Source organism: Notechis scutatus, chromosome 10 (genome assembly GCF_049901735.1).
Source record: "Notechis scutatus isolate UNSWTSFEM ecotype Mainland chromosome 10, rNotScu1.2, whole genome shotgun sequence".
NCBI lineage: Eukaryota > Metazoa > Chordata > Lepidosauria > Squamata > Elapidae > Notechis > Notechis scutatus.
The window spans coordinates 22,482,989-22,506,483 of record NC_142018.1 but is presented as its reverse complement, the minus strand read 5'-3'; the positions used below and the strand labels follow the sequence as shown (position 1 = coordinate 22,506,483).

Sequence of the window (23,495 nt, the reverse complement as noted above, 5' to 3'; positions counted from 1 at the left end):
CAGCCTGCCAATTTCATGGAGCCAAAGGTCTGACCATTAGCCCCAAAGGGGGCTCATCCGGACCTCGGATATGCCCACCTGATGGCTGCCCAGCCTCCATTCTCTGGGGCCCCAACTGGGCACCTCTCCCTGTAGGAGAGGCTAAGTCACCTGCTGCAGCTCAGCCAGCAGGTGGGACAAGAACAGAATCACAGAGTCAGGAGGGACCTTGGTGATCATCTAGTCCAACCCCCTGCTCAAGCTGGAGACCCTACACCATTTCAGGCAAATGGATGCATAATCTATTTTTGAAAACTTCCAATGTTGGAGCACCTACAATCTCTGTAGGCAAGTTATTCCACTGGTTAATAAAGAAATTTCTCCTGACTTCCGGTTTGGGCTTCTTCAGCGACGGACCGAATTCCGTGGTCGTGCGCAGTTTCGATTCATGCTCGCTGCTGGGGCACCCCAAGCCGTAGAGGTGGTGAAGAGGGGGGAGACCGCCAGCAGAGTTGAGGAGAGCTGCATCTCTCCTCCTCAGCTGGCCATTACTCCCTTTCCCGAAGGCGGTGCAGTGGTGGTCAGAAATGGCCACCTCAAAGAAGAATTCGACCGGACAAGATTGTGCAGGAGGAAGATAAAAAGAGAAAGCTTTGACTGACCGGGTTGAACTGAGAAAGCAACAACACAAGGTACCCTGGAATTTGAATTATACAGAGTAACATTGTTCCCAAAGAAGATTTTTGAAGCGACGAAGTAGAGAGGGAAGGGAAAAGATTTGGTTTTTTTCCTTTTCTCATCCGTTGCTTCTTGTCCTGCCTTCAGGTGCTTTGGAGAATAGCTTGACCCCCTCCTCTTCTTTGGGGCAACCCCTCAAATATTGGAAGACATCTATCCTGTCTCTCCTCTAATCTTTTCTTTTCATTATACTAGACACACCCAATTCCTGCAACCATTCCCCAGACGGTTTAGCCTCCAGTCCCTAACAGAGGGGGAGCAGAGAACAGAACAGAGCTGGACGGACAACTCTGCATGGGGCTCAGCTTAAAGCAGTGAAGGGCAGCCCTGGGCTTCTCTCGGGGCCCCTACCTGTAGGGCAATGTGGGCGCTCTCCCACTGCTCTGACCACTGAAGTTTCAGCCCCACAAAAGCAGCCACTACAATCAGCAGAGTCAGGATCAGGAGGCCCTGGAAGAAACAGAGAAGGCGCCTTCAAGGCCCAGGAAGTCACCCAAAGAACCTCTGTCCAGGAAGGAAACGTGGCCCTCGGTGGGCAAGACCTGCTGGTGTGGATTGGCAAGGGACGCTCAAGCGGAGGGCCTCCCAGGGAGGCCTCAGAAGCCTCCTGCCCGTGGGAAGGAAAGGAGGCAAGCAGGAGATTGTGGTCTTACCTTGTGGAGCCAATGCAGCTTCAGGGGCTGATGGCAGAGCTGGAGGCAGAGTGCCAACACCTGGGACGCACAGGAAAGAAAACAGCTGCTTGGGGTAAGAAAACTTTGAGGAGGGCAGGACAGGATGTCCCCGCTTGGAAAGACCCTGAACTGAGGGGGAGTTCATGCAAATCTCACCCTTCTGGATGTGTCGGACCACCCAGTTCCCTCAATCCCAGGTAGTCCGATCAAGGTGGGTGAAGATTATCCCACACCCCCAGAAAGGGAAACGTGTAGCTCTGACTTACAAAACGGGCATCCCTTTTCTTGCCTGCCTATTTTACTCTCCAAGCCGGAGATGCCCAAATGCCAACCTGTCCCTTCTTCTGTCTTCTGGGGTGTGTGTGTGCGTGTTGCCCACCTAATACTGGCCACTTTGAACTGGAGAACTGTGGCTGGTCCATTCTTCAGAGTGAACCGGTGTTCCATTGTGCCAGTATAATGTCAGCCTCTCGATATGGCAAGAGTTTATTCTGTTAGATCAGAGGTCTCCAAACGTGGCAACTTTAAGACTTGTGGACTTCAACTCCCAGAATTGGGAGTTGAAGTCCACAAGTCTTAAAGTTGCCAAGTTTGGAGACCTCCGTGTTAGATGCTGCTGCAACACTCCTCCCCCCTCTCCCTCCCCATGAACCGCAGAGTCCAAATTGGGGGGCAGAATTTAGTTTATAGCATAGAGATATCCTGAAGACCCTCCCATACCGCCAGCAAGAGGGGAGGGGCGATACAGAAACCCCCAGAACCAGGGAGCTTCACCCCCTAACCAGGGCAAAGTCGGGCCAGGAAGGGAGGGGGGTATGAAAGATGAAGGGAGAGGAGGCCTACCATGAGCAGAGAGGAGTAGGTGACCAGCGTGGCTGTCACACACAGCATCACCACTGACCAGTCCAGCCACCATTCTGTCTTCTGGAAGATGAACCTGTGCAGGGTGGGGGAGGGGAAGGAGGGCGGGTAAGCTTACCCAAAGGTCAGAAAGGGGCACAATGGAGGCACGGGGGGCAGGGGGGCCTTCTACTCACTCATTGAAGTTGTGGAAGTCGTTGAGCGTGGCCAGGGCCACGTAGAGCCAGGCCAGGGCAAGGAGGCCGATGCAGAAGAGCAGGAAGAACCAGGCGTAGTCACACTGTGGAGGGAGGGGGGCGGGGGCTCAAAGGACACTGCCAGGTTGGGACACCCCCAGGGGGCTCAGGGGAGGAGCCAATCCCCCCAGCCAATCCCATAAGCCTCATCCCCCCCTTGGCTACGGGAGGGGGGAAGAAAGATGCCACACCCCAGGAGGGAGGACGCACCCTCAGCCCTTGAGTGCTTTCCACGCAGACCAAGAGGGTTAACTAATGCCCGGCTTATTTGGGGGGGGGGGTGTCTGCAGCCCATCCCCAGAGGGACAGGGACAAGGCGTGGGCCTTCTGCCATGCCTCCCAGGGACTCCTGTAAGGGCACACACACCTTGCTCGTCTTCAGGCTCTTCTTGTGGGTCCAGTGGCAGCCGAACAGCCCCAGCAGGCAGGTGGTGCAGAACTGCTGGCAGCCCCCATTCCTCTTCGCCATGGCCGGTCGCGTCTTGGCGAGGGGCAGCCCCACCCTGCAAGGGGAAGCAGGCAGGCAGGCGGTTCGGGGGAGAGCCTGGCGGGAGGGGAAGGAAGGAGACGCCACCTCATCCCCAACTGCAGGGGCCGTCTGAGCAGGAGGCGCGTTCAGCAAGATCCCCTGACTCATCCGGCAGGCTCCCAGAGGAGGCCGATCCCAACCAGGCACGGAAACCTGCGCAACCTGGCCAGGTGAGCCCTGCCCGGCCATCCCACCCCAAGGCTGCAGGTTGGGGCAAGCCCGCAATGCATGGAGGCACTTTGGAAAGCCGTTTAACCCGCCATCTTCTCCCAGGTGGGGAGAAGGGAAAAGGGAAGGGAAGAGCTCCCACCGAGAGTCTGGCTGGGGGGGGGGCAGCCTTTGGCGAGGGGGGACATGATGATGCCCCCAAAGGAAGGCCAGGCGTCTCCCTTGCCCTGCCCAGGAGGGGAGGGGAGGCGGGGAGGGGCCTCCCTGCTGTGCCCCAAACACAGCTGCTTTAGTCCCCTGCCTCTCTTGTCTGGAACCAGACGATTAAGGTTGGATTATTGGAGAATTATATATTATTTCAAGTGTTAAATTTAGGGCAAAGATATAAAGGGGTCATACTTCAATTAGTGATTACAGGAGAAATATTGTGTTAATGAGAAAAGAAAAATAGATGATTGAAACAGAACGGACAAAAGATATCAGTATAATGATCTAAATCGAGATGAAATAAATAAAATAGAATTAAGAGAGTGAAAAGAGGGGAGAAGCCATATAGAAAATATAGAATGGTAAATAAGATATGAAATGGTATATAAAGTGAGCATGAACTTGATTTATGTCTGTACCAAAAGATGTAACCCGGGACTAGGCCGCTTTCCAAAAAGAAGTTTTATGTTTTTATGTTTCGTGTTTTGTCTGTGTATGTTTGTTTATTGAAAATTAATAAAACTCATTAAAAAAAAAAAAGATTGGATTTTTGCTGAGATGAACTCTCGAAGCAAGTTAGCAACATGGATGGATTCTTTTTCCCCATCCAGAGATTAAAACTAGCAGGACTGAAAACGGCTCTACGGGCAGGATGGTGCTGCTGAGACCAGACCAGGCCGCCTCCTGCTTTGCTGCAGTGTGCAAACGGTGGTCTTGAAACCACGATGGATGCTAATTAAATTCTGCCCAAGTTGCAGAGGACTGAAACGTGCCCTATGTATGCAGCCCCCGCTCTAAGGCAGGGGCCTCCGAACATGGCAATTTAAAGACTTGCAGGCTTCAACTCCCAGAATTCCCCAGCCAGGATGTCTTGGCAATGGCTGGCTGGGGAATTCTGGGAGTTGAAGCCCGCAAGTCTTTAAATTGCCAAGTTTGGAGGCCCCTGCACTGAGGCCTTCAAGTCAGAGGCATGAATGCCAGTCCTGTCCACAGCACCAGAAAAGTGGGCAACCTCCCCCGCCTCCTATCCCCTCCCCTCTGCCCCTGGGCCTTTGCCCATTTGCCCCAAATGGCCTCCTCGGTGTTGCTCCATCTCAAAGCAGCCCCCATCCTCCTCAGCCCCCAGCAACTGAAGCAGCCTTGCCCCCCCCATTCACCCAACACCCTCCAAGGGCAGATTTGGGGCAGCAATGGGAGGCGTCTGCCCCTCCTCTTGCAGAGGCAGATGGGCCTGTTAGGAGGGCAAGGGGGGGGGTTGTTTGCTGACGCTGAGGGCAGCCCTGCTCAGCAGTGAGAGAAGCCCCACCCTCCTTCCATCTCCCAGATTGCAGACCCCCCCACCGCCCACCGCTTGGGGAAGTTCCATGGATGAAAAGCGAGGGACCCCTCAAACCCTACAGGTGCTGCATGGGCCAAGAAGGGGGTCAGAAGGGGGGCACAGCAGCAGCAGCAGCAGCAGCATTCTTCCCACGGAAGGACCCCCCTTCAAGGACCGCGCCACAAAAGCATTTGCAGCCCCCCCGCCCTGCCCGGGCCTTTAGACCTGGGCAAGGGTTGTCATGGCGACCACCAAGGCGTCAGGCCTTGGTGCACAAGGGCAGCGGAACGGGGGCTGGGAAAGGGCGGGGGGGAGAAGTTGGCTCTGCAACTCGAAAGCGGCCGCCGCCTCCGTGCGAAACGATACTCTTGCAATGCTGGGATTTGTTTTCTTAATTGGGGGTGGGAAACACCCTCTTGGCTCCCCCCCCCGCGACTATATAGACACTTGGCGGGAGCCCAGCCGCCTCGCTGCAAGAACCCTCGCGCACTTTGGTTGGGGGGGGGGGGGGGGGGCTGCAGCCTGGGCGAACAAAGCTCGCTCTCCCCGGAAGAAGCGCCGCTCGGGGCTACTTTCTTGGGCCTTTTCAAAAACTTCTCCCGAACTTCCCAAACTTTACCTTTCTGCGGAGAGGAACCAGCTGGGATCCGACCTGAGTCGCCTCTGCGGCGGCCAGGTAGGCGGCTCTTCCCTCCCTGGTCCCGGTGTGGGCCAGGCGCTCTTCGTGGCGTAACCGCGACTTTGGGAACGTGAGCAAACTCCCGATTTTCTCCGGGAGAGCCGGAGGGAGGAGGAGCCGCGCCGCTTCCCTCCGAAGAGAGAAACCGGGGAGCGAAACTTTCCCACCGGATCCCAACGGCTGCTGGGTCGCCTCGGCCAGTTAAGCGGGACGGGAGAGCCACGCGACCCCCAAAGGCTCCGAAGGGAGCCCCGGCCCCCTTCGCTCCCCCTCCTGCCCCCGTCCCCGCAGCCCCTTCGCCCCTGAAGGTCCCCTGGGGAAGCGGCCGCTTCGCCTCCTCCCTTGGGCGCGCCTGTCGCTCAGCCGACGCCTCCCAGGTCACTCACCTTGGCCAAGCTTCCAGTCCTCGTGGAGGGCGTGGGGGGGGGGACTCGGCTTCCCTTTTCGCGCTGCGCTTTTGCTGGCTGCCGTCGGCTCCCTCTTCCTCCTCCTCCTCCTCCTCTTCCTGTCCTGCTCTCACCTGCGGGGCGCCTGGCTTGGCACCCCACTTGGGTGCCGCCTCGACTCTGTGTGTGTGTGTGTGTGTGTGTGTTCCTCCCGTTTGGAGCTCAGCCGCGCGAACTTGCAAGGCTGGGTTACGATCACAATAATAAAGCTATTTTATCTACCTGTTGCTGCCGGTCATGCAGGAAACGATAAGCGGCCTTGTGGCTCTTGGCAGCCCTTCAGCCCCCGCGTGGGGATTGCGGGGCAGCTTCTGCTCCATTCGGGGGTTCCCACGGAGTGCATCGCACAACAGGATACCCCTCCCTCCAGGTCACTCTTGTTCTCTTTTGGAGCGGGTAATTTTACCCCGCATGGAAAAGTAAACTAAAAAAGTTGAAAAGCACCAAGACAAAGAAAAGAAAGGATGGCCCCTGTTTAGATCAGCCCATCAGCCCCTACATCTTGTCTCCCTTTTTTCTTGACCCTTCTCCCTTCTCCTCTCTCTCCTCTCTCTCCCTTCTCCCCCTCTCTCTCCACCCCCTCCCTCTCTCTCCCACTCCCACTGTCTCCCGGTCTCTGTGTGTTTCCTCTGGACTAGTTGTTCCCTGGAGTGTGTGTGTGTGTCAAGGCCAGTTTCTTCAGGAGCGCTGCTGTGTCACTCAGGCAGAATCCGACTGTTTGCTAGAAGGGATTCCCTCTTGTTTGGCCTCGCCTAACCCTGCCCTGGGAGGCTTCAGGCAAATAGGTGGGGTGGAGGAACCTGCTTGCCTATTTGAACTGTTTACATGCCGTCTTTCTCTTTGGAAACATCTAAGGTGGTTCCCCATTGCCTCTTGCACGATAGAAGCCTGTGGCCCTTGCAAAGGTGTGGGGTGGAGGAGGCCATGGGGCTGGAGTCCCCCCCCAATTTGGCTGAGCACAGGTGCAGACCAGCTCCTGTGCATTGCAGGTGGCTGTAGCACATTGTGTGACCCCAACCCCTTCCACAGACTCTACAGGTAAATAAGCCAAAGCGAGATGGGAGGTAGGTAGGTCGGATCTCTTATTCCTCAACCAACCACCTCCATTGCGCTGCTCCCCCACTGGGGCCCCAAACTGACTGGCAGAGCCATACCTGGGAAAAGATAGGAGGGTTGGGGCCGACCTCACACAGGTAGGGGGGCGGATGTCCCAGAGGGCAGGAGCAGCAACAGAGAAGGCCTTCTTCTGGACCCTGCAGGCCAGAATAATTGGGCTGACGGGACCCACAGCATACCTCCTCTGCCAGCAGGAGCGGGACAGGCCAATCCCATGGCCTGGTGAGAGGGTCCCTCCAGTAGCCAGGACCTCTGCCAGGAAGTCACCAACGCCCACTCATACTCGCCTCTTCCTTCAAAAGGAGCCTCTCCCTTTAAGACCAGCCGGTAGAATCAATTAAGCCAGGCCCCCCCCAACTTGGCCACTTTAAGACCTGTGGACTTCAACTCCCAGAATTCTCCAGCCAGCTGGCTGGAGAATTCTGGGAGTTGAAGTCCACACGTCTTAAAGTGGCCAAGTTTGGAGACCTCTGAATTAAGGCAAGGAGTTTGTGATGCAGGCACCCACCCTCCCTGGGATAGAAATGCAGCTCCAATAGAAGAGGCGACTTTTCCCAAAGTTATCTAGCCTGGTAACAAAACGTTTGGAAGCTAAACAGCAAATTTGGAGAACAATCCACCGCCAATGCCATTCTTCCCTGCATTTTATGGGGTGTCATTTCCCTCTCTGCAGCTTTTCCATGAGGAGACACGAAGTGTGAGGTGGAAAATGTCTTCATCTTTATCCCACAAGATGATCACATGTTTTTCTTGGGTTCAGGGGACATTTAATACCTTCGCCTGTTCTGGTTGTTGTTGTTTTGCAAATAAGGAAGGGAAGCTTTGCTTCCATAGGCCAGCAGGGGGCACCGAAGAGCCTTCATCTCTAGCAAGGGCTTGGAAAAAACGAGGAAGCTTCTCCCAGACCCCCAAGGATCCTGCGTTGAAGTTGGGGGGAGAGGAAAGGGGCGCAGGAGCCCTTCTTCGCCTTGCCTGCTTCCAGGGGCTATGAACCTCCAACTGGGTCTTTCTGGTCCCTGCAGGGTTGGCTGTGCCTTTTCTCAGTTGGATCTCCGTCCCACAAGGGGCAGTTGGGGAGGTGGAAGGAGGTTGGATGATGCAGTCAGCTGCGAGGGGTCCCTGGTGGCTCCCAACTCAAGAAAACTTTGCGTGATCTGGTGGTCTTAGGCCAGGGGTCCCCAACCTTGGCCACTTTTAGACTTGTGGACTTCAAGTCCCAGAATTCCCCAGCCAGCAAAGCAAAGCAAAGCTGGCTGAGGAATTCTGGGAGGTGAAGTCCACAAGTCTTAAAGTTGCCAAGGTTGGAGACCCCTGTTTCAGACAGTCCCAGATCAGGCGCCCATTTTCTTTGACTTGGAAAGGGGGTGGATAAAGTGAGGGCCCTGGAGGAACTGGGCTATTGGGCCCCTGGCAGGGTGGAAACTGGTGCTCCTTGTGGAGGATGGTAGGAGAGACTGAGATCAGAGACGGCAACCTTCTGGTCTGGGTGGGAGGGAAGGGCCCAACTGAACCCCTCTGAGGCAGAGCGACTTGGCGTGGGTGGGACTAGCAGTTCCCAAGAAATCCTTCCTTGGCTTCTGAAAGGGAGGGGTCACCCCTCCCTTCTTCCAGAGGTGCCCTGCAGCTTCTCCCGGGGTTCCAGCGCCTGCTTGAAGAGCAGGTAGCAGCTTCCAGGAGAGCTTCGGTGCCTGCCTGGATCCAGGCCGAGCACCCTCTGCCACTGGGAGGGTTGGCGGAGTCGGCATCCGTGCCCCAGGGAGGGTCCTGCTTCTGCTCGGTCCCCTGCACGGCAAGAGGACGTTTCTCCAGGACAAGATCTCGAGGCGCATCGTCTTCCTTTTCTGGGAAATTCCCCTCGTTCCCCCAGGGACGACAGGGGCATCTGCTGGGAAGGGGACGCAGGTCAGCCAAGGTGGGGCTTCTGTTGCACGGTTGAGACCCCCCCTTCATTTTTTTGATCACCTCACAGACACCCCTGAGAGCCACAGGAGTGGACGCCTTTCGACATCAAGCAGCTGCAGCCCGTTGGAGAGAAAATCCGTGTGTAATCGACCACAGCGGCCTCCCACCTTGGCAACTTTAAGCCTTCAACTCCCAGGAAAGCTGGCTGGGGAATTCTGGGAGTTGAAGTCCTCCAGGCTTAAAGTTGCCAGGGTTGGAGACCCCTGATCTACAACTCCAAGACTGCTGGGCTGAGCCGTCAGGGGTCGCAGAGACCACTCTGACCCCCGAGCAGGGCTTGTGGTCCCGTGTTCGGGACGGCTCTAAGGGCGTCCAGGGATGGCCTCCCAAGTGCAGCTCTTCCTCTGTGGCCGGTGAAGGGAACCACTTCTGCCCGATGCGAAAGCCTCCTGCTCGTAATATGTTTTATGGTCAGTTTCACGGTGAATTCTGGCAGCCGTAGAATGGCTCCCTTGCCCACGACTATAAGAAACATTTTATCTATTTATCCTTGCAGGACCTGGAGGGCAATATTGACCCACTGGGTGCCATCTGTGGCATCGTAAAACCCTGATCCTGGTGGAGATGCTCCGGCTGGAGCAGCTGGAGAGAGGAGGAAGAGGGGGAGGCTGTTGAGACCAGGGCTGGAGGCCCAAGACTGCAGGCAGAGCTGGCAGAAGGGTAGCCTATTCATTCAGGTGGCCAGAAGACTTTGGAGCAACTCGGCACCCCAGAGGAATCCATCCGTGGGAGGGAGAGAAGCGGCTGACTCTTTATCTGGCCTGCTCAGCTCCTCGTTTAACTGAGCTCCTCCTCGTGTGGAATCCCCAAAGTAGAAAGGGAGAGGACGCCCGGCTGCCAAGAGCAGAGCGACGGGGCTGAGATCCAAGGCCAAGAACCGAAATGCGGATGGTGGCAATTCAAGACTGGAGGGTAAGGAACGTACACCGAAGGACGGTGTGGTTTTTCCCGGCAAGGATGGGAGGGTCTTCCTCGCAGATCCGCTGGGCCAAGGGCTTTCCAAGGCTCCCTCCAGGTGGACCGAGAAGACTTGGTGGACTCTTCGCTCACCGGAAGGCTTTCTTGGGTTTTAGAAGCCCAGGTTCTTCCAGGGCCCGAGAGCCCAAGAAACGTTCTTCTAAGCAGAAGGAAACATCAGCGCCGGCCATGACAGGACCAGGTCCAAGTGCTGGAGCCGAGGGGAGCCTCCTGTTCTCTCCTGGGCTTTGCTGAGCCTCTTCCTGCCTTCCTGAAATGGGCAATGGAGATCCTTCAGTGAATCACTGCGGGGCCCTTGGGTGGATCCTGGAGCATCCCTTCCCTGCCATCAATCTCCATGTTACGAAGCTCTCTGGTGCCTCTGTTACCTTGGGGCGTGGCTTGGTCCTGTGGTTGTGGCCCCCTGCACACCTCCCCTCCATCCCACTGGTCTAGAGGCCATCGCAAGGCCGTTGGGGGCCGTTTCCAATCTGGCCTTGGCTGAAGCTTGTTTCTGCCGGCTGGATAGGCGGCCATATGCCCCAGGGCTCAGGAAGGAGATGATGCCTAAACATTCTTCATCCGGGAGGAGGAGGAGGAGGAGGAGATAAAATGGCCCCAAGATTACTTAGCTGCATCTCATGTCTAAAAGCAGCGCTGCAGAAGGAGGCTTGATGATAATGGCAAAGCGTAATTCCCCTCCCAAGGTCTGCGGAGTGCTGGGCATTTCCGTACTTTAAAGAGAGATGTGAAAAGGAGCCTCAATGCCTTCTGGTGCTCTTGTCAACGTTCAAACAATTATAATCTACTTTGAGGTTAGTCCGCACTGCGTCACAAAGGCCGGTGCTCAAGGAAAATGGTTTCGTTACAAAGGGATGCTTGTGAATTCACTGCGCAGCCCCTGAGGAGGGAGGACGGTGCTTTCTGGAACCGGCCGATGCTCTTCATCACCTTTCTTCTAGAAGTCAGAAGTGTGTTTGCTTTTGATGGTTCCTTCCTCTCTTATCAGGGCCTGGCAGCGTTGCCTAAGAGCACAGGCGGAGCCTGCTTGCAGTGTGACCCTTCAGTGGAGGTGATCGAACCAGAGCCTGGACCCCCTGGGGACAAAGGAAGTGTGGGAGATCCAAGGTGGGGCAGGTGGATCCCCTCCCCTGTGCATAGAAGGTGTGAAGAAGGAGGGGGAGGCTCAGCCTCTTCTCCAAAGCCCCCCGAAGGCAGGACAAGAAAAGCAACGGATGGAAACTCATCAAGGAGAGAAGCAACCTAGAACTAAGGAGGAATTTCCTGACAGTGAGAAGAATTCACCAGCGGAACGACTTGTCTCCAGAGGTTGTGGGGGCTCCAACACTGGAGGTTTTTAAGAAGAGACTGGACAGCTATTTTTATGGAATGGTAGAGGGTCTCCGGCTTCAGCAGGGGCTGGACTAGAAGACCTCCAAGGTCCCTTCCAACTCTATTATTCTGCCACAGAGAGCAGGAGAAAACTGCAGTCTCTCGTCTTCTCTGGTGCCCCCGGAGAAGCAGGACGGGTGGATTTGCCTTCTTCTCACTCAGAAAGCACACACACACACCCCGGTTCCTCCCAGGAAGGCAGACGAGGAGCAAAGGTCAGGAACGGAGCTCCCCAGCATTGGAAAGTCTCTTGCCTGGACACAGTGGATCAAAGGCAGTCCATCGGATGTGCTTTAGGTTTTTTTTTAAAAAAAATTCAGTTCCCATCAACTCCAGATGATATAATGAAAAATAAGCAATAACTTATTGTGAGGGTGTGTCAGCCCTAGATGGTGGAGCAGACCAAGAAACAGGCACTGCGTAGATCTACAACTACTTTGATTAGAATGGCTACAGTCTAGTAGCGGAATCTTGCAAGCCTGACTCTTTTATTTTCCTGTGAATTGGGCAGGTGCCTGCCCTAAGCACAGTGGAAACCTTTCTCTTCCTAAAGGCTTGAGCCATGTTTACCTGCCGGTTGCCTTGGTAACGGACCTTCCCTCTTTCTGTCAAAGCCACCCTCCCTCCTCTCTACAAGATGCAGGCCAGGGGAGTCAGCCGGTGAAATCCCCAGGTGCATCATGGCTGTTGGGCCTACGGCAGAGCCTTCTGCTCCTCTTGAGCTTATTTGCTCAGCCTGCTCCCAAATGCTGGAGGCCAAAGCAAAGAGAGAGAGAGAGAGAGAGAGAGAGAGAAGAAGGAGAAGAGGGAAGAAGAATCACTCTCGGAAGGGAGTCGGGCACCATTAATGTCTGCAAAACTCCCCCCAGAAGCCTTCAGGCGAAGCCTTGTGAATGCTCCCCCCCCCGGATACTGTGAATGTTGGTGTTAGGCATCAGGGGGTCCCTGTTTCCGTGCTAGCATCCCACTCGTCTCAAACGTGCACGAAGGCAACCTGTGAGTTGTGCGCAGGTTGTTTCCCTCCCTGGCAGCCTCTCACATCTTTTCATTTTCCAGCTGTTGTGTTGCTCTGCTCCAAGCTTGGCTGGGAGAGGCAGGTCCATCCAAGAGAAGGGAAGGAGCCCAAACGCAAAGCCGGCCCGAAACACACGGCAGAAAGGTGCTTGCTCTACTCAGGAAAACCCCCCCCCCATTTAGTTAAAAGCAGGGCGGGCTCCAGGACCAGCTCCAGGCTGGCACTTCCCGTTGCTGGCACAGTGGCCTGAAGGGGCCCGTCCTCAGCAGACCTTCCAGTGCACGGGGGACTCCCGCCTCCCTTCGGGGGACCCTAAACTTGGGAACGGCATCCTTTCACAGGGGCACCAGACCTTACAGAATATCCTGGCACCCCAGAATGCCAGGCGGGCGAAGCGGAACTTCTGATTTGCAAGGAAGAAACTGGGCAACCTGCCAAAGGCCAGGCCAGGCTGAAGGGAGAGCCGGAAGCTTTGCAGGCATCCTTCGCACTCGGGACCTGAGGCCTGGGCTCTCTGGCCTTGCGGGGCCTTCAGGAGCGCTTCTTCTTCCCAGCATTCGCTGTGAATGCCCGGAGCAGCCAGTTCTTCCGCCGCCTGATAAACTAAGACAGGGCTGGTCGGTTTGGCGTTCTGTATTCAATCCGAGGCTTGACTCTTGTGCCAACCGGACTCCTAAGACCCCCGACTTCTCTCGCCTGGTCTGGCTGCGGGGCCCACCTCTGTGGAAGGCTTCTCGGTTGAGTCTCACAGCTGTGGAGAGCCTTATTTGGGGTAGAAGTTTCCCTTCCAACTGCCCCCCCCCCAAAAACTTTCCAAGTTGGCTGGTGAGACACAGAGCATGACAAGGGCTCATTTTGCGTCACCCAAACCCTAAGCCTCCCTCGCCCCAATTGAGCCCAAAGGCAGGAACTCAGTGTGTGTGGGGGGGCTGATGGGGGCATCAAGTTCCGGGGAGGGGGGGAGGTCTTCAGCCTCTCCCTGCAGCCTCCCCTTGCAGAGGGGCAGGCAGAAGCAGCTGAACTGGGCCAGTTCTGTCCAAACCTCTCCCACCGTTGCCTGGCGGCGAAGACACAGCAAGTGTGAAAAGCAGAAATGGAGAAGACACCAATCGTTTCTACCCAGCGTTTGATGCCGGGATGTGCCAAGGCCACCCCATTCAGCCTTTGCGGGGACAGTGAGGAGCAGTGGTGGGGGACAAGGCCAGGGGTCTTTGGCCGGGTCCCCCAACGCTCCCTGGGAAAGCAGGCAAAGCTCCTTCCCAGAACCAAACGCTTTTCCTTCTCTGTGGGAGGCTGTGTGCTCGTTGCTGGCGGGGGAGGTATTATTAGAGGTTGTAGCAACTGAACGTACGTACCACGCACACTTTTCGAGGAAAGGAGGTGTTTTTCCCCTTGTGAAGAGCTGCTGCTGCCTAATTATCCTCCACCAGAACCTGCCTTCTGCCCACCCAGCTCTTTCTAACCCCAGGCAGAAGGGATGCCGAGAGAGACGAAGGCTTCCCGGCTGAACTAAACCGGCAGGCAGTGCGGTCCATGCGCTACAGAATTAAGCCTGGCTCTACACGGAACAGTGAATGGCCTTTTGGCCTTGGGGGGCGGGGAATCTAGGTAGCCCCTTTGCCCTGGGGAGTCGGTGTGTGTGTGTGTGTGTGTGTGTGTGTGTCTTTAGGGACAGGCAGCGTGGAATAAGACCCCTTTGGGGGAGGGTCTCCCTGGCCCTATCTAGGGGCAGAGATGTCGTCTCATCACTTCCAGTCAGCCCAAGAAGGAGTGAAGTGATGTTCCCACAGAAGTGAATGGGAAATGCTTGCCAAATCATGTGGCCCATCCTCATGCATGGGTGCCTGTCGCTGTATGAACTCACACCTACCCTCCCTCAGAGACCGTGGCGCACCAGCCTTAGGATCCGCTCAGCAGCCCAGCCTCCTGAAGCCCCTTTGCTCCCTGCTCACACAGCCTTCCCAGCAAGCTTCCTCCGGCCGGGCTGAGCCCCGGGTGCCAAGGCGGCTGGTGGGAAGGGTGAGCTTGTCCAAGCAAGAGGGGTCTCCGTCCACTTCCGATGGCTCCGTGATTCAGCAGGACTTCCAGGCCAAGAGGAGGCTGCCTGAGGGCCCTTCAGTTCTGTAGCTCCATTTGGGGCAATGTCTGTCACTCTCAAACCTCCCCCCCCCCGGCCCATTTCTCTGGTCTCAGCTTGAATCACTCCCTAGGACTGCGTGCCGAAATTAAAGAGAGAGGGGGGGAAAAGCAAGCCATGTTTTAGTTGTGTATATAATTTGGGTATTTTACAGCTGGGTCCTGGTGCAATTTGATCCCCCCGTTTCTAAAGGCCTTTTGAGGTCTGTTTGCCCTCCCCCTTGACAAAACGCCCCATTTGCCCATCCTCCCCAGCCTCCTTGTGCCCCCTTGAAACCACATCAGGATGCCAGCAGTAAACTTGGCCGGCTGCCTTGGAGACAAGCAGGCCGTCTCAGCCATGGATCATCGTTTAATATATATCCATTTATGTCACTGCAAGAAGCATGAAGAATAAATGAAAAAGGCCTGTTGGAAAATTATAGGGAATTAATGCTCCAAAGCCATGAGGGGGAATTTGAAAAAAATCGATGTTTCTGCTCAACCCTCCCCCCAAACAACCCGGAGCTAAATCAGGGTTGGCGACTTTAAGGAACGATTTGTCTTTCTTGAGCCAAGTGGCGTTTGGAAAACTCCTGGCTGAAAATAAAGCAAAGGGAATCGGTTTCAGTCTTATTGAACTCCTTCTCTCTGCCCCCTCTTGCACTAGAAGCCCTCAAAGATCCCTTCCCACTTCCTAATTCATATTCATTATTCTATTTCTATTTCTATTTCTATTTCTATTCTATTCTATTCTATTCTATTCTATTCTATTCTATTCTATTTCTATTTCTATTTCTATTTCTATTCTATTCTATTCTAATTCTAATTCTAATTCTAATTCTAATTCTAATTCTAATTCTATTCTAATTCTAATTCTAATTCTAATTCTCTATTTCTATTTCCATTCTTTGCCTGGCCCAGGTTCGTCTTCTCCTAACAGCTGCTGCCGGTTGTCTTTGCAGCTGTTCAACAGTTTAGTCCCAACTGAGCACACGGGAGAGAAGCTGGGAGCCCTGGAAGCTGCGTGGAAGTGAAGCCTTCAGGAGCAACGCTGGTTTAATTGTCATGCGGTGAGCAGTAAATGAGTAATGAGACTCAGACAACCTCATTACAGGGACAAGGATATTGGTGCGTTTAATTAATAGCGAGCTGGGTAGCCGTCACAGGGAAGGGGAGGCCAATTGTTGTGCGGAACGTCACTCGGCGGAGGACACAGAATTCTTGCTGTTCAGGCAGGCTCTTCAGCAGCCCAGGAAGGAGGTCTGGGTGGTGGGGAATCTGATTTGCAGGTTGACCAGGGAGCTGAGCGGTCATTCTAAGAGTAGAGGGTGTGACCTCTGCAGGCCCCTCTCTCTGTCCAGGAGGAAGAGCTCCCTCGGGATTCCAGTAGGCCCACTGCCCAAGATGGGTGGACACTTGACCAAGAAGCAACGGGTCTGCCTTCCAGCTCATTAAGCAGCTGCACTTGCAATGCCCCGGAGACCCTGAACATGGGATGGGAAGGAAAATGGACCATGTGCAAATCGATGCAGTATTTTTTGTTTATAGAACTTTGCTCGGTTGGTTCTCTTCTTAGAACAAGGATGCTCTGAAATGCCAAAATGGTCCTGAGGACAGATCTGACCTCCTTGCCAGGAATGGCCATGTTGTGTGGGACTTTGGGCTGAAATTAAGTCAGTCAGGATGAGGTTACAACAGCCTCAATTAACAATGGCTGAGGCTGCTGGAAGAGCAAGAACCAGAACTCTCTGTCTCCCTCCTGAAACCTGAAATGGTAGAGGAGGAGGAGGAGGGGGAGGAAGGCATGAGGGCATGTGACATTGGGGGAGGGGGGAATAGGTCTTGGACTACAGCCACTCTTCCCTCCGCCCTGGGAGAGAAACAAATAAGGCAACATTTGGAAATGCACTCGAACAAAAGTGGCCATAGTGGTGATTGCTGAACCTTTGTTCCTTCTTAGGATGCCGTTTCCCAATGAGACGGACGGGGCAGGTTCCAGGAAAACCCACAGCGATGCAAAAGCGGACTGCTTCCCACAGCATGTCATTCATTTGAGGAATTCGCTGCCACCAGCGACTTTGAAAATTTAAAGCTTGAAACTTGCTTTCCTGGTTTCTATTAACCTTCAATATCTCTTAATTTTACTCTAAATTGTTTTTATAATAATTATATTACAACCTTTCAGTTCTTACATTGCCGGGATTTATACACAACATTGTTTGCTTAATTACTGTTGGTTGACTAAGCCACGAAGTGCAATGGCTAGATTTGTGCAATACGTGAAGCTGAAACCAAATGAAGTGTGACATGCCAGCTCCACTCAGATAAAATGTGATCCACTCAGATAAAATGAGAGGCATATAAATAATGTCGAATAATTTAAGTGCACACAATCGTTGAATGCTTTCCTCTGCAGTCACCGCTGCAAATGGGAAAGGTAGCTGTCCATGGTACTGATTCCCCGTCTCTTCCTGTCATTAAAATGGGTATTCCATAATACCAGTCGGACTGTGCTGCCTGGGGAATTTGGGGAGTTGAAGTCCACAGATCTTAAAATCGCCAAGGTTGAGAAACACAGCTGTAAGCAATTTCATCCAAAACTTATTTGTCGCCAGTCTGATTCCACGTTAGGAGTGGTTGGATTGAGTTTTGTCCACTCCTTCGGGACCCAAGGAATAGTTGATCCCCCAAACCTGAAAGAGCAAAGATTATTATTTCCCAGTCTTATTTCCAGCAGTGGAAGATGCTGACAGGCCTGGCAAAGAGCCAAAACAGAGAGATTGTGCATTTTTTATCAGTATAAAGTCGGCAGAGCTATCCTACTCTCTAAGCTGCTGCATTTACTCCTTCTCTCTCTCTAATCGCTCTATCGTTTCGCAATTCTCAACTTGTTTTTAACAGATGCCTCTATTCTGATAAAATAATTTTTTTCTTGCAGCTGAGAAAATAATTAAAACGATCCCCTTACCTCACTATTCATTTGTGCAAAGTTGAAAAATGGAATTATTATTTTTTTTAGCAGAAGTGACTAATGTCTTGTTTCTCGTGTACCAGTTTCTTTTAGTGATGCAAACATCAATGTGACTTTCCTGCAGTGTCCATTTCTCACAGATCGTCCTGGGGTCCCCGGCCAGATTGAAGTTGGGGGTTACGCCACTGGCAGCTGAGCTGGTCCACAAAGGCCAGGAGGCTCAGCTCAGCGGTGAGTCACATTCTCTGCATTCAGGTATTATGGGGCTGAGCCACTTTTCCTGTTAGAAGGAAAGAGCTTTGGGTGACATGGAGCAGAGAGCACTGCATGGCATTTCAGGTCCCCTAGGAGATGACACGGAAGAAAGAGGTCCCCTCTTTGATGAAGCCACAGCTGACGGAAAAACCCTAGTTGGAGGCCAAGGCCATTGGGGCTGTGCCAAGGGTTGTGCCCTGGGCCTTGGCAGGTGGGAAGGGTCCTCTGGAGATGATGGACCCTGAAGGGTGATGACCAGCAAAGGCTGCTGGGGCCACAAGGCTGTCTCAATCAGAAAATCAGGAAGGCCTCTTTCTGCAGCCTTTCCAGGTCTCACCGTCCAGCATCCATTGCTCTGCTTCACCAGCTTGGGGTCTTGGAGGGGTCTTGGGGAACAGAACGCTTGCCGATTGGACTCGGCTCTCTGATTTTAGAAAGCATGACAATATGGGGAGGTCAAGGAAGTTTAGCAGTGTGCAATTATAGAAGCCCGAGCATATTTCCAAACTAAGAATAAACGTAGATGTCGGCATAATTTTGATCTAGATTCACACTTGGTTTTCGGGTATCCAAGAATGGATGTGGGCACCGCAGGGAGCCTGTGGACGGGTCCAGCTGCCAGACCGAGATTTTGAGCAATCCACCCATCATCTTTTCCTCTCGGCTGGCAATGTTGGCAAAGCATCTCAACACTTGTGGGAGCCATCGGCTCTGAAAAAGAGGGCCTATCAGTTTTCTTCTCACACACATGATGGGTGGTGGTGGGGATAATTGCTTTGAAATATTTTACACCATAAAAGCCTAATCAAATCAACGGCTGGCCTTAATTCTGTTGAACTGAGAAGCATCGTTTCCACACTGCTGTTGCCGCTTATTGTCAAGAGAGGCTGCAACCCTTTAAATGGATTTGACTTTTATGGAGAAAAAATAGGGATGATTGGTTAATGTAAATCAATGCCTAACTGCAAATGCTCACAGCCCGGGTCTGGTTGTCAGTGAGTTAGTGAGCATGGAGGCCATTAAATCCTGGTGCTCCATTCGCTGTCTCTCATCTATGGTGTTATCTGCCTTTCCCTCCTCCATTGTTTTCACAAACAAAAATAATTGACTTTCCTGCGGAATTTAAAACCTTTTGCACTGAGATACAGCAACACCGTATTGGGAAATCCTGCTGATGACAAGCAGTGTGTAGATACTACGGCGTTCTCTGCACAGAGCTAGTATTTGGCTGACAGGATGTCTGCTTCCACATCACCAACTTTTATTAACTTTGAGAGCTGGTTTATTCTCCTTTAGCCAGCTGTTTTGGAGGTTGAGGTTGTTCCTTGATAGTAGTCCTGTCTGAGAAGGATTCTGCGGAGGTTTCCGTTGTAATGTTGGAGCTTCTCCTGAGAAGCCATACTGTGGACCGGCCCTTGGCCGACTGACCCAGGGAATCCTGTGGGTCAGGGTTTCTCAACCATGGCGCCTTGGAGATATGTGGACCAACTCCCAGACTTGAAGGGGGCGCTGAGGGTAATGATTGTGATGGGACCAGTCGGTGATGGCGAAGAGGAGGAGGAGGAGGATGAGGTGTAGCTGAAGTTCCTCTCCCTCCTCCTGCTGTTTCCCCACTTGGCCTCACCTGACCAGGTGTGGTTGAAGGTGTGTGGCAAGAGAACCCGTGCCTCCTGCCCCAGGATGGCTGTTCCCTGGTTTCAGGGCCTTGAGGCCCTTTTCTCTCTGAATGCCCAGGTCAAGGGCTCCTCCCTGCGGCTCTGATCCTCCACTGGCGCCCTAGAGGCAGCCAAGGACTTTTCGCTCGTGTGGGCCAAAGGTATCCTGAGTCCTGCCTCTTCCAGAGTTGAAAGCTGCCCTGACTTTCAACTGCAGTAGAAGCCAAGGCTGGCCGTTTGCTGAGCTTCTGCCCAGTGGAATTTATTATTTTCCACATGCTGCTGCCTTGTTTCCAGAAAGAACTTTGGCTTCAGAGGTTGCTCTCCAATTAAAATAATTGTTTATGAAAACTGGAGCACACACGGTTCAGGGAGGGAGCCCGTTCTGGTTGGAGGTGACTTGGTGTTGCAGTCTTTATAATTAGTGCAGTCCCAGGAGGAACATGCGTGGTGTATGTGTGTGAGCATGTGTGTTCAGCCTGGCAACGGAGACGAGGGCTATGTATTAGATGGCACTGAGCCAGATAATGTCCCCATGGGACTCTGGCCTTCCTGCACCTTCTGGCCTTCTTCTCAAGAAGATTGGAAGCAGCCCATTGAACCGTTCTGACTTGTCAGAAAGCGGAGCGATGGTCGGCCGTGGCATAATTAGATCCATGGAGATCATCGGTGCAGCTGTCTGGTTTTCTCAAGTTTAAATGTGGGTTGAATGTCCTTCAAGCACCCTCTGGATGAAAAATGCAGGAGGGGAAGGTCAGTCCAGACCCAGGGACGGAGATGGAAGAGCTGGGGCATCCCTGAGGCATCCGGTGTGCAATTTTGCAGATCTTCCTGGGAAAGATCAAAGCCCAAACCAACTTTGGCTACCTTGAGCGGCTCTCCATGAAATGTTGACATTGACTTAATCATGCCGCCTTTGGGATTTTAGAAACTCTCCACAAGGTTTCATCATTTCACGGGGAAAATGCTTGTGTTGAATTGTGTTTCTGTCCTGAAGGTATTTTTTTCCCTTTAAACAGAAGATAAATGTGGGAACGCAGCCGCAGGACGATTTAGCATCTCTGTCCAAATGTATGCACTATTCGTCTGCAGCAGCACCGCAGTATGTGTTCACCAGCGTGAATAATTTAATTTAGAATTAAAATTGGCCTGGGACTTGTTTTTCCTTGCAGATATTTATTCTCAGGATTGCTTGTGGCTTTGGACGCGAGTCTTCTCAATAACTCCCAAAGATCCTTGAGCTTCAGTTGCATTTAACAGCCAAAATACAGCAGGTACTGATGCTGTTATTTTAAAAAATCCATATTCTCTACAACACGGAGCAACAAATGCAACATTTTTAGGGAATTCTGCAGACAAATCAGGTGGGGGGGGGAAAACGCCCACTTAAATAAGGAAGCAAAGCAAGAGATGAGAGGCAGCAGCTTTCCTTGGCATGCACAGCCACAGTGATCCTGGGGCTCTTTGCTAGGGGGTGCAGAAGACCCCCAAAGCTCACCAGATCACAGGCTAGACTATCAGGGGTCTCCAACCTTGGCCACTTTAAGGCTGGAGGACTTCAACTCCCAGAATTCCCTAGCCAGCTTTGCTGGGAGTTGAAGTCCTCCAGGCTGAAGTTGCCAGGGTGGGAGACCCCTGGGCTCGATGCTCTCTGAAATGATACACACATGACATACAAAAGCAGTACAAGCGATAACACAACCTTTAATGCAGGAAGGTGGGTCTGATAACAGCAAAACAGCCTGACCTTACAGAGGGCTGAGCTGGCTCCTCTTCCTTCTGGCCATTCTGATCAAGAGGCTCCAAGCCCGTCCTTTCTCCTGACCCTCTAATGTCAACAGGGCCCTTTATCGTGTCCATGTATCGACCCCCCCCCCCTGCACACCACGGGAGAAGTGAACACAACCTGGCATTTGTTAACTGCCTTCCAGGGTCAGTTTGCCTACTCTGCCTAATAGGCACTTCGGGATTACTTTCGCAAAGATGCAATGTTTTTCTCCTCCCCCACCACACAAATCTGATAAAACTCTCTTTCTCTAGGATTGGAGGGGAAAAAAAGTGGGAGAGAAAATTGGTCCAGAAGCAGAAGAAGCCACGAGGGTATTTTGTGAATCGGTATAAAGACGAACCTGCTTGGAGCCACAAGGAACTTCATCCTGTCCAAAAAGAAACTCTGAATTAAATTTCAGAATTAATGACTTTCCCTGGGGAATGAGTTCATTTACCTATTGCAGTTGGCAGAACTAAGGCCAGTTCTCCCTCGGATGACTCACCACTGGCCAAAGGGTCATCTTGGTTTCTCCGCTGCTTCTGCTCAACCCTTGTTGCAGCTCAAGTTTACGATGTTGAGATTTGACCCAGTCCAGATGTTGCACCACAGTTGATGCCAGATTCAGTGGCCGTTTGGGCCTCTGGTTGGTGATGGGCTGGCAGTGACATGCTGAGATGCTCCATCCCAACTTAAGGCAGGGCATCAGATCTTTGGTTTGTGTCCTGCTGTCTCTCCATCCCTCCATCCATCTGTCTCTCCTCTCAGACCTTGGCTTGTATATTGGCGGTCTGACTTCCGAGCACCCAGCCTTGCCTGTCTCTTGCTAAGTTTAGCTTTTGCTTCTGTGCAGTGAGAGAGAAGGGTGGGTGTGAGGAAGGCAGGCGGTGGCTGGGCCCCTCTTTCCTGGAAGCCAGTCAAGATTTCCCGGGGAAACTATGTTTATGATTCGTGTGGACACTCGGAGAGGCTGCAAAGCGCAGGTCGTGGGCAGAAGAGGGTTCAATTTCCTTGGGCAAAATCCAGGCGGCGAGGAGAACAGATGCAAGGGGACCAACTGAGTTCTGTCAACATCTCATTTTCTGAAATCGCCTTGAAAGCTTCGTTTGTTGATGCTGAAACTCTAAATATTGGCTGAGGGCGGCGGTTTCTATTTTGCAAGTTCATAGAAGCAGAACTCCGCTGTAAAACAACATGTGGAATCAGCTTCCTGGATGGAAAGCCGGCCAAAGGAGCCACATTTGTACCTGTGGACAATCTGCGTAGCGCTTTTCATGAAGAAAAGTGGAAATGACCCCACACAGAGGAAGCAAACCTTTGGACTAGGTTCAAATCCTGCATAGGTTAAAGGTTCCCATTTTGGAACAGTCAATGTTCTCCCTCTCTTTTTTTGAAGATAAAATGAGACGATGATGATAATAATGCAAAAGGGTCGTTGTGCTTACATTATGTAGAGTATCCCATCACAGAAAGAATTCCGTTCTCTAATATGGCCCTTCCCTCTGGCCTTCCTTTTCCTCTCGCGCCCTCTATAGAGATCTTCCTCCTTGGAGGTCTCCACCCTCCCGCCTATTTCCCACGCAACCTTTGCTTTTCCAGTCATTGTCCACACCTCAAAACCCAACCGGGGAGCTTGGCCTCGAAAGAGGCTCCCTCTCATTTGGACAGCTCCTGAATCTGTGCAAGGCAATCCACTTTAGGGGTTCTCAAGCTTGGCCACTTAAAGACGGGTGGATTTCAATTCCCAGAATTCCCCAGCCAGTTGATCCTGGGAGTTGAAGTTCACCCATCTTCAAGTGGCCAGTTGGGAAAAGGCTCAGGTAAGGTTTCACCAAACTGGGTGCCCCACCCTTAAACAAATCCATTCTGTGCTGAGAGATTGAGATAACGATTGAGATTTTATTGCTACTAATTTAGTGTCTCAGGCATAGTTTACAAATGCTTCTTTTCCCCTTGTTCCTATGTTAAATCCTGCCTGTCGTCCTCTTCCAGCCACCCATTTGTGACCCATTTCCTCTAAAGCAGGGGTCTGCAACCTTGGCAACTTTAAGCCTCCCAGAATTCAGGAAGTTGAAGTCCGCCAGGCTTAAAGTTGCCAAGGTTGGAGACCCCTGCTCTAAAGCTTTCCAAGAAGCTGTTGATTACACCTCAAACCTTTGCAGTCGGTTTGAAGGTAACAAATCACAGCCAGGTGAAAGAGCTTGGCAAAGGAGGTTGCAGCCCCATCGTGGCTTGTCTCCAAGTGAATCAAGTTTGCCTTGGGGTCTTTAAAGGCAATCCTTATTAATGCATTTTTTTTTACTTACGGCTGATAGATTTCTGTTATTATATCTCCCAATGTCACTCCAGCTGAAATAAATGCAGTTTCAACTCCAGAGTGCTTTATGGCTTTCCATAAATAGATAGCTCCAGACAGCAGGGCTGCGGGGGAACTGCATCCTTCCCAGGAAG

General features: G+C 52.7%; 1 protein-coding gene and 1 long non-coding RNA gene across 8 annotated transcripts in view; one reads left to right on the top strand and one right to left on the bottom strand.

The window, feature by feature from the left end:
* GDPD2 (glycerophosphodiester phosphodiesterase domain containing 2) overlaps positions 1–6,569 on the bottom strand; it is a 12,569-nt gene extending 6,000 nt beyond the window's left edge. Inside the window, exons 1-6 of one of the 6 annotated variants that reach the window (XM_087972283.1) lie at positions 5,776–6,569; positions 2,856–2,991; positions 2,429–2,532; positions 2,235–2,328; positions 1,371–1,430; positions 1,069–1,167 (exon numbers count right to left, since the gene is read on the bottom strand). In XM_087972283.1, coding sequence (XP_087828409.1) covers positions 1,069–1,167; positions 1,371–1,430; positions 2,235–2,328; positions 2,429–2,532; positions 2,856–2,957 — 459 coding nt within the window. In that variant the 5' untranslated portion in view covers positions 2,958–2,991; positions 5,776–6,569. Of the gene's footprint in view, positions 1–1,068; positions 1,168–1,370; positions 1,431–2,234; positions 2,329–2,428; positions 2,533–2,855; positions 3,144–5,329; positions 5,457–5,775 lie in introns of those variants that run through there. The other 5 variants (XM_087972285.1, XM_087972282.1, XM_087972284.1 and 2 more) reach the window with 5 other exon arrangements.
* Positions 5,298–23,495, top strand: LOC148129780 (uncharacterized). 2 transcript variants are annotated; one of them, XR_015750737.1, is made up of 6 exons: positions 5,298–5,386; positions 15,317–15,465; positions 16,356–16,506; positions 17,450–17,597; positions 20,449–20,550; positions 21,317–23,495. It is a non-coding gene; the product is annotated as an uncharacterized LOC148129780 (long non-coding RNA). The 2 variants fall into 2 exon arrangements; XR_015750738.1 differs by lacking the exon at positions 21,317–23,495 and having other exon boundaries at positions 20,449–20,551.